At 42.6% G+C, this 10,482-nt stretch overlaps 1 protein-coding gene across 8 annotated transcripts in view; it reads right to left on the bottom strand.

Moving 5' to 3' along the window:
* Positions 1-3,996: 3,996 nt before the first annotated feature.
* The window catches only part of LOC119589948 (serine/arginine-rich splicing factor 2-like), a 15,648-nt gene continuing 9,162 nt past the window's right edge, over positions 3,997-10,482 (bottom strand). For 2 of the 8 annotated variants that reach the window (XM_037938632.1, XM_037938633.1), the window contains exons 3-5: positions 9,129-9,236; positions 8,639-8,866; positions 3,997-4,633 (exon numbers count right to left, since the gene is read on the bottom strand). In XM_037938632.1, coding sequence (XP_037794560.1) covers positions 4,621-4,633; positions 8,639-8,866; positions 9,129-9,236 — 349 coding nt within the window. In that variant the 3' untranslated portion in view covers positions 3,997-4,620. Of the gene's footprint in view, positions 4,634-8,638; positions 8,903-9,128; positions 9,249-10,482 lie in introns of all 8 variants that reach the window. The other 6 variants (XM_037938625.1, XM_037938626.1, XM_037938630.1 and 3 more) reach the window with 3 other exon arrangements.

Here is a 10,482-nt window from a genome sequence, read left to right as displayed (position 1 = left end):
TGGGGTGAAGTTTTTACATCGTTGGGGCTATTTTAAAGGGCAAGCCTCATTGCCCCTAATAGGGGAATAAGTTTTCATTACGGGCCCATGGTAAGCCTGTTATGTTGGGAAAAAAACGTCCACCCTCGGTCTCTTGGGGGTAAGGCTAGAAACCTAAATCAGGGAATACCGTGCCCATGGCTCCCTCAGGCCGTTCAGGACTAGCACAAAGTCAGCCTTTCACCTTTCAGCACGGCTCTCACACCTTAGGAGGTGGATAGCAGAAGGGTTTGGTGAAGGGACAGAAACAAAAAGAGGGAAGGAAAAAAAGACCATGCAAAATTAGTTGAGTCGAGGGCTGAGTCCCAAGGTTGGGGAGTTCCCCATCATTGGGTCCCAGTCTCCGCCTCCTAAGCCCCCCACGACAACAACGGGCAAGGGATTGGGGGGGGGGTCCCAGCAAGGGATTAGGGGGGAGGGATTTTTTAAAAATCCCAATTCAAGGAATGGGGAAATCAGGATCGGTTACTCCCTGACGGCTGAGCAAATATGGCGTCATCTGAAACATAATTCACAAAAACTATATGGGACAGAACGTAAATTTGTGGCGATTGCGTTGTATCGTAACTACGACAGGTGGATATCATAGTTGGTCTTAAGGTCGGTAAGTAAACATTTCGAGAATATCGCGACGAGCAAAAGAGGGGGGGGGGGGAGATCCATTAATGTATACCTGTACAATCTACTTCCAGGTGAAAGGAATAGATTACTGATCGCTTAAGTAATTAGACTACATATGAGTATCCTTATCCCTTGTGACAAGGCTGCGGAATGAAAATTTGCCTACTTGTTCACTGATAGCAGTGCTGATAGTGTGGCTGGTCTAACGTTTTCAAAAGTGTGTACGGTTCGGGGGTAGCAGGACGGGGACGTATGGACGATGATAGTTAAGAAAGGTAGCATTGCGGAGACTGTCAAAAAGGCTGCAAAGTAGTAATAAGGGAGGTTGGGGTTGGTAGTGATTAAAGTTGTGATCGTTTATTTATTGAAAGTTTTTGCCATATAAGGTTATCAGCGGCGTATACAAAATAGGGATAGGGTGGAGCTTACGACCGTTTTATGGTTCATATGGCAATGTTTGTGGATTTCCAAAATGGTCATTGGTTAAAACAAATGTAACACATCAATGGTCACACAGCTTTATGATGAAATATTGTGGCAGTAAGTGTAAATACGAGTTAATGAAAGAGGGGAACAAGAGAAGGAAAAGGAAAGAGGGATAAGAAAAAAGACCTACAAAATTGGTTACGCCAGGGGCGAAGTTCAAGGCAGGAATGATCCCTACATCGAGCTTTAGTCTCCTACTCATAAGCCTCCCGCCCCTCCCACACACACAAGCAAGGGATGGGGGGGGGGGGATGACAAAGTATTGTAGCAAAAGGGTTTAAGTCAATTATTAGGATACGTGGACAGGAGGGATGAAGAGATGGAAAATGAAAATATAATATTAGTGGACAGTTAAAACCAATGTACAAGACAAGACATTAAAGGCCATATAGCACAAAGTTGAGGCGAGGAAGGAGATTTCTGCCAAGTTTACATGTCATTGGCAGCGTATCCGTTACAGAGATAGGGTGGGGTTTGCTTTACTGAATCAACACTTTCCCTTGGTTTGAGACCAAAATTTTTTTATCTTATTTTCACACTCAGTTCAAGAATAGTTACAGCATTTTCTTTCACTATATTACAAAAAGTGGAATATCAAACCACATGTAATCCAAAGTTTGGAAGATGTTCTCTTTCTAAGTCTTCTTTCCAGGATGTAAATCAGCTATGGCAAATTTAATTTAGGTTGAAATAAAACCAAGATATGTAAGCAACTGTTTATTAAGGATTATATGTACTTACCTCAGAATATTTGCAACCCACAAATGCAGCCTCTCTCAATCCTTATACTAAGTTCAAACGAAAGTGGTTATATATTTGGGAGGAGAAAAAAAAAATTGTTTATGGAAATTCTTTGCCTGTAATGGTCCTTTGACAGCGAAATTGATATTGCAAACTTCAACTACTTGGCAGAGCTAAATTTATATCGATCAAAATAATTTCTCATACAGCTTATATAGTAAAGGCTTGTAGACATGTATTTTGAGAACCATTTTGATTGACAAGATTCTCTTGATCTAATGACACTGTACAGCTGAATTTTCTTTTTCATAAATGACAAAGCTTTCATGTTTCTATAAATAATACAAATTAAACTTAAATTATGTTGTGTGGTCTATGAGAGAAGTGAATTGGATATCTTTACTTCTTTTGTTTTATTGAATTTCAAGTGCTGTAACTTTAGAGACTGGTCAGCATACCCCCACACATGATTCAATCTAGAGATCACTGAACGAAATAAAATCTGAAGCAAAATTTTATTCATCTTTCAATAATTAATCAATAATAATTACGATACTAAAAACAATTATCAACTTAATTACCACATTGAGTTCATGAACACGTGCGCCCTGATCTGTAAGATACTGTTAGTTTTGCAAATTTTGCAATTCAAAATTATAGAGTAGAGGGAAGTTTATGCTTTGCATCCATAGCATTACCCATGCAGTCTGCAAAATCGAAAGTCAAATCTTATACTTTTATCCAATAAATCTTTAAAAGCTAGAATATAACAATTTCTTTTGTATACCTTATGAAGGGTGGTTATCAAAAGTTCTTGCACAATTTTTATCACCTGAAAAAGAAAGTTAAAATCCTAAATTTCAAACAGCAGGCTTGTACAATAATGTAAAATGCCTACTAATTAGGCATCCAAACATCCCAACTATAAGTAACCCAGTCACAAAAGGTTTCATGTAAACACGAAACCAAACCTGAAAGTGAATATTTATAATTATAAAAAATAAAAATAACCAAGAAAATAAATATTAAAACAAATATAAGTAAATAAATAAATAGAAAATAAATGTATGCTTACTACACCAAGGCTCTTTGCTACAATCATTGCATTAGGCAAAGACCCAATCCAAGGATTAGCTAGTAAAGAGTACAAGTGGAAAGAAAAAATGCATTATGAAAAATATGAAAACGAATATAGCTTAACCAAATGAGAAAAAAATAATGAATAAATAGAATATACTTCCAACATGAAAATAATTGCGCTGATAAAAAAGGATATAAATAAAATGGATTATTATTATTAACCATCATCACTACTGCTATCACATTTATAATGTAATAGTAATAACAACAATGAAAATAATAATAATCACAGTAATAATAAGACGACTACTTTCGATTAAACTTTTGTTCAATGACCTGTGAAAGCCAGTGTTTTTATAACCCTCCCACCCTTCATCACTAGCGTTGCAAGGGTTACCACAGCTGCAGCGAGTCACCACTCTCAGGTGCCCGCACACAGCTGCCAGTCGCCTCCACAGCATCACAGGGCACCACAGTGTCAGCACTCAGGACAGGATAATCAGTTAGTACACTTGTTACTAACAGTACCAATCATTGCAACATGACTGGTAAAGAAGGTATTTTTCTGAGGAATGTTGAGGTCATTAATGTGACAGTTTTCTATTGAACTGCACTCCTTGAGGGAGGCAAGTGCAACTAAAAAAAATTTGTAGGGAGTAAATGTACAAGGGAGACTCAACATTAGAAAGAAAACAATTAAAACAAAATAAAGAGTGAAGCAGGACAGTATGGGATAATGACAGGTTTGTTAACGAGTAAGGTGGAGTGGTTTGGTGCCCTGCGTGCCCGTACTGTGCCTTGCGGCCCCCCCGTCGGCTGCATGCCTGACTGGCTCTGCCTCGGCTCCCGCCATAACACCGCACTACAGCAACCCGCCATACTCCACAGCAACACAACAGCAACAGCAACAACTGCCACGCCCTGTGCGCGTAGAAATATACATCAGCACAAGGCTTTTAGAAAGATAGTTTATACACACAATACTCATTCTTACCAGCCTTTCGGCATGTGGAATAGGAAAGTCCTGTCAGTGACATTATGTCAATTTTATTTCCTAAGCATACAAAGTTAATGCACATGACTAAGTGTAATCTGACAAAGTTTTACTGAAAGCTTGGAGACAATCTAGGATAAGATTATGATGGGTACTCCTCTCCATACAACCAATTGTGAACATTGTGGGGAACATTTCCTTGCTTAACCTAGTTCAGACCAGATTCTATGGTAATAATAAAAATATATTCTTAAACTAATTTCAACTTACTTTCCATCATTACCATATTATCTGGCATCAAAGAAAACAAGTCTTTTTAGAAGCCTTAATAATTAAAAACAAAACCATTCCAGTGGTTCCAAACTCTTGTACCACCTTAACTAAAATGGGTATCCCAACAAATTATAGAAAAAAATTACATAACTAATGAGCAATATCCATATGATAATTATATTGCAATCTGGAGGTTCTGAACATTCCCAACATATGCAGGTCTAGAGGACAATGATCCAGTACACAGTAAGCACATGAAAATTAATAAGTACCTGCCCAGCATGCCAGTACTGCAAAAATCTGGACAGGAATTGAGAAGTCTTCTTGTGATGCAGTGATTTAGTTGATTGTTGATGATAGGATGCCAACATCCAGTTCAGTGCATCTCACTCCACAGACCTGAAATATGAACTCAATGAACAAAAGATTTTCCCCTAAACACTGTTAAAACTTTGAGAAAATGGGGAGAGGAAGAGCAAGAGGGCAGGAGGCAGAGGGGGGAGGGAGAGAGCAAAGGGGAGAGGCAGAGGGGGGAGGGAGAGCAAAGGGGAGAGAGCAAAGGGGAGGGAGAGGCAGAAGGGGAGGGAGAGGCAGAAGGGAGGGAGAGGCAGAAGGGAGGGAGAGGCAGAGGGGGAGGGAGAGAGCAAAGGGGAGAGGCAGAGGGGGGAGGGAGAGGCAGAGGGGGGAGGGAGAGGCAGAGGGGGGAGGGAGAGCAAAGGGGAGAGGCAGAGGGGGGAAGGAGAGAGCAAGGGGGAGAGGCAGAGAAGGAGAGAGAGGGGAGATGGCAAGAGGGGGAGAGAGGGGAGATGGCAAGAGGGGGGGAGGGGAGATGGCAAGAGGGGGAGAGAGGGGAGATTGCAAGAGGGGGAGAGAGGGGGGATTGCAAGAGGGGGAGAAAGGGGAGATTGCAAGAGGGGGAGAAAGGGGGATTGCAAGAGGGGGAGAAAGGGGGATTGCAAGAGGGGGAGAAAGGGGGATTGCAAGAGGGGGAGAAAGGGGGATTGCAAGAGGGGGAGAGAGGGAGAGTGCAAGAGGGAGAGGGAGAGTGCAAGAGGGAGAGGTAGAGTGCAAGAGGGAGAGGGAGAGGGAGAGGGAGAGGGAGAGGGAGAGGGGGATTGCAAGAGGGAGAGGGGGAGTGCAAGAGGGAGAGGGGGATTGCAAGAGGGAGAGGGGGATTGCAAGAGGAGAGGGGGATTGCAAGAGGGAGAGGGGAGATTGCAAGAGGGAGAGGGAGAGTGCAAGAGGGAGAGGGGAGTGCAAGAGGGAGAGGGAGAGTGCAAGAGGGAGAGGGGGATTGCAAGAGGGAGAGGGAGAGTGCAAGAGGGAGAGGGGGATTGCAAGAGGGAGAGGGAGAGTGCAAGAGGGAGAGGGAGAATAAGAGCGGAAGAGAGGAAGAGAGAGAGAATAAGAGCGGAAGAGAGGAAGAGAGAGAGAATAAGAGTGGAAGAGAGGAAGAACAAGCGGAAGAGAGAGAGAATAAGAGTGGAGGAGAGTAAGAACAGGAGGGAGAGAGAGAGAGTGAGGTTCTACTATGGATGAGAACCTGAATGGAAACTTCATCCCTCAAACATTTGGGAGTGGGGGGGGTGTAGATGAAGTCATTGTATTATATGAAATACGAGTTGGAGATCCTGAGATAAAGGTGTAGTAAAATTCCAAACCTGCTTTCTCAGCTGCATAGGCCTGACACAAGAGAAGAAAATAAACCAAACTGAACACAGTTACCTTCTATCACTTTTGTCTCAAATATTAATATATTCTCCCACAAAATTGTTAAAATGGTTGTTGTTGAAAGATCTTGCTCTATTTTTCTATCTACAGGAACCATAAGCACATATGCCAACTTTCATATCTGACAACATACTTTTCAGTTACTTGAGGTCCAAGTCTTGAGAGCAAAAAATAAATCAAAATTATTGATATTCCATAATGGGTTCTTTAGATCCTAAGATATCATACTAGCCACAGTTTATTCTACTAACTACTGCTGCATGCAATGATGTAAAAACATTTTATGTTAAGTTATACTATGAACCACGTTTCCATTATTGTTGAAACATTTATTTTACAATTAGCCTGGGGTGCCATCATGCACTTTCAAATGTACTTTAATGCTTACACAACAGCAGTTAACAAAATTTACTCAAATTCACTCTCATCATGTATGGGAGAGGAGAGACTGGAGGAGATGGGAGGGGAGAGGAGGGGAGGGGAGGGGAGACTGGAGGAGATGGGAGGGGAGAGGAGAGGAGGGGAGGGGAGGGGAGACTGGAGGAGATGGGAGGAGATGGGAGGGGAGGGGAGAATGGAGGAGATGGGAGGGGAGGGGAGGGGAGGGGAGACTGGAGGAGACTGGAGGGGAGGGGAGGGGAGACTGGAGGAGACTGGAGGAGATGGGAGGGGAGAATGGAGGGGAGGGGAGAATGGAGGAGATGGGAGGAGATGGGAGGGGAGGGGAGACTGGAGGAGATGGGAGGGGAGACTGGAGGAGATGGGAGGGGAGGGGAGACTGGAGGAGATGGGAGGGGAGACTGGAGGAGATGGGAGGAGATGGGAGGGGAGGGGAGACTGGAGGAGATGGGAGGGGAGAATGGAGGAGATGGGAGGGGAGACTGGAGGAGATGGGAGGGGAGGGGAAGGGAGAATGGAGATGGGAGGTACAGTGACCTTTTCTTGTGATCCCTCTTGCTTCACACACATAAAAGCTGTATGTTTCTTATCTTACAATAACTCCACTGTCCTCAGTCAACTCAACAGGTCTACATCCATGGCAATGATGAAGAGACCTTAGAACATGCTAAACTAACCCTCATTGCTCGTAAACAATTCCCATGCTGTTATTCTGATGTCTATGTTTAATTAGGCCTTGTTTAAACTCAAAATGTTCATTAGAAAATGCTTATTCTGAATCAATATGTATGTTCTCGTTATTATTATTGATATTCAAATGTCCTTGTTTTGTGAGTACTCAGCATATCTGCCTCCTTGTCACAAAACTTTTTAGTCTTGTAAACACCATAACTCTTCTCACATAACTATATAAAAGGTACCCTTGTTCCTCCCCTACAAAACCATCATGTGACCATAGTATCTGAATGTTCATTCAAATTATTTCATGTTTTCCATTATGAAATGTTTCAAAAGGTTTGTTCATAATTTCTGAGCAGTCGACACAGACTGCTCACCCTCATGGACATGCAAGACATCTGCACCTCCTTGAGCGCCTCTGCCATGCCTGTCCTCTGTACCCCAGCTATAATCTCGTACCAATAAAGTATAGAAAATTGCGACAGCTTTAACTCTACACCCGAGTACCAAACAGTAGTACCATTCTGGTAGGGGACACATCCTCCTCATATCATTACAGGAGTGGAAAGAGAATGGAGAGATGGGAAGGAAAAGGGGAAGGGAAAGGGGGAAGGGAAGGGGAAAGGGGGAAAAGGGGAAAGCGAAGGGGAAAGGGAAGGGAAGGGAAGGGAAAAGGGGAAAGGGGGAAGGGAAGGGGAAGGGAAGGGAAAGGGAAGGGAAGGGGAAAGGGAAGGGAAGGGGGAAGGGAAAGGGAAGGGAAGGGAAGGGAAGGGAAGGGGGAAGGGAAGGGGGAAGGGAAGGGGAAAGGGAAGCGAAGGGGAAAGGGAAGGGAAGGGAAGGGAAGGGAAGGGGGAAGGGAAGTAGGGAAGGGGGAAGGGAAGGGATGGGAAGGGGGAAGGGAAGGGAAGGGGGAAGGGAAGGGATGGGAAGGGGGAAGGAAGGGGAAGGGGGAGGAAGGGAAAGGGAAGGGATGGGAAGGGGAGGAGGGGAAGGGAATGGGAAGGGGAAAAGGGGAAGGGATGGGAAGGGGAAGGGAAGGGGAAGAAGGGTGGGAAGGGAAAGGGAAAAGGGGGAAAGGGAAGGGAAGGAAGGAGGAAGGGGAAGGGAGGGGATGGGAAGGGGGGGAAGGGAAGGGGGAAGGGAAGGGATGGGAAGGGGGAAGGGAAGGGGGAAGGGAAGGGGGGAAGGGAAGGGGGGAAGGGAAGGGGAAGGGAAGGGGGAAGGGAAGGGGAAGGGAAGGGAGGAAGGGAAGGGAGGGGATGGGAAGGGAAAGGGAAGAGGAGAGAGGATACTAGGATACTAAATGCACTGTATTTTTTGTGTACTTTATGCTATTTCTATTATTTTGGGGGGAGAAACTGGAACCCATGTAAAACTATGCAACAAAAGATGTATACACTAGACTATCCATTCCTATCTAACTAATAATATTAATTTCAATAGTTTACATTTTTCATGTGAAACAATAAGCACTTTAACAATAATATTTCAAGATAAAAAGTTTATACATAATGCTTCAAACTACTTACTGAAGCTCTTCACCATGTAGCTTTGGGATATTTGAATTTAATCACAATGATAATAATCTAATCTTACCTTGAGCGTGACCTGGACCTGGACTTGCTACGTGACTTAGATCTTGACCTAGACTTAGACCGAGATCTTGAACGTGATCGGGACTTAGATCGTGAATGAGATCGGTCCATTTGCTCTTCTTCCATAGCAGCTGCCTCATCCATTCCATTCTCCTTATCTTGCTTTTCTGGGGACTTCGATTCACGTTCTTCCGGGCTGCGGGAACGGCTCTTGCTTCCAGAGTGTGACCTTGAACGCGAGCGGGAGCGTGAGTGGCTGCCAGACCTGGTGGACAGGTATTTCCCATGCTTTACTGTAGGCATTTATTCCCAAAATCTACTGTAATCTGCCAATTGCTTCACTTGACTTTCTTCTTGGGAGATATCTGCCCATGACTGTAATGGGCAAGTGCACTACTGGCTTTATGTGCCTAGCTCAGACAAAATCAAGATCCCCTGAATTTTGAAAATGCAGTCACGTGAGAGGAAAATGCTGGGTCTATAGCACTCACCTTGATCTAGAGTGCCTCCTGCGGGAGCGCGACCTTGACCTTGAACGTGATCGTGACCTGCGACTTCTCCTGCGTGACCTTGAACGGGAGCGTGACCTCGACCTCGACCTGGAATTGTCCCTGAATGTAGACATTTCAGGGCAAAAATAATATGAAGTAATCTTTCATAAAAATACATACCAGAAATAAGCAAAATATGCTTTTTTCCGATGTACACATTACACTTACATACTATCTAGCTGATAACCTGACAATTGAAATTTCTCTCAAGTCACATTTGTTTAATAAATTGAATATGAATACAACTTGCCCCCTTTACCTTAACATGCATCTCATTTCCCCTATTTTCTATTTAGGATACCACTAAACTTTTATTAGTAGTCCCACTGCTTATAAGTGAATAAGAAAACACTAACATGCATCACAACACAAACACTTGACCAACCATGAATAATATATCCATTTAATTTATTGATTTAAATATATTTTAATATTTCCAATGCATGTATATCCTCTGTGTGTGTGTGTGTGTGTGTGTGTGTGTGTGTGTGTGTGTGTGTGTGTGTGTGTGTGTGTGTGTGTGTGTGTGTGTGAGAGAGAGAGAGAGAGAGAGAGAGAGAGAGAGAGAGAGAGAGAGAGAGAGAGAGAGAGAGAGAGAGAGAGAGAGAGAGAGAGAGAAATTGCACACACACGCATGTTAAATCTGATTATCTGCAAAATAATATTGTATCTATGGAATCTGACCTAAAATGCTATGATTCAAATATTTTCTCAAAGACAGTCTGCCCTTTAGGAAAATGACATCTTATCAAGCTTTCTGCCTTATGTATGTAAATGGTAATATCAACAACTTGATGGGAAATTACACTTCAAATCTTATCACCAGCCTTAAAAAAAACAATAGAAAAAAAATACAAATTAACATATTTGCCATTACCTTTATATTATTAAATTACTAGATATTTCTAATTCCTCCTCTAATATCCTTATATTCCAGAATACTCCTTTGCAACCCATAAAATACTGGTCTAAATTCTAAGTCTAAGCCTAGATTTATATTCAAATATGCAGATTTTGCTTCCTACAGCAATTTTTTTTTCTCTTATTCCAAAGAGAAAACACCGAACTTGCTTACTTTCCTCCTCTTCCCAATGTACATTTCTAATTTTGAGGAGTGTATTTTTACAAATACTATTTTCATTAGAAATTACTTTCTTAAAAAAATGGAACAACAGTATACATTCAAAAGGAATTAAAAATTCTGAACCTATTACAAAACTAATATAATGGAAAACCTAGAATATAAAATGACAACCAGGCCATACAACTAATACAACCACAGAAGCTTCTACAG

Source organism: Penaeus monodon, chromosome 26 (genome assembly GCF_015228065.2).
Source record: "Penaeus monodon isolate SGIC_2016 chromosome 26, NSTDA_Pmon_1, whole genome shotgun sequence".
In the NCBI taxonomy this organism is placed as follows: Eukaryota; Metazoa; Arthropoda; class Malacostraca; order Decapoda; family Penaeidae; genus Penaeus; species Penaeus monodon.
The sequence above is the reverse complement of the archived record's forward strand: the minus strand, read 5'-3'. Positions and strand labels throughout refer to the sequence as shown.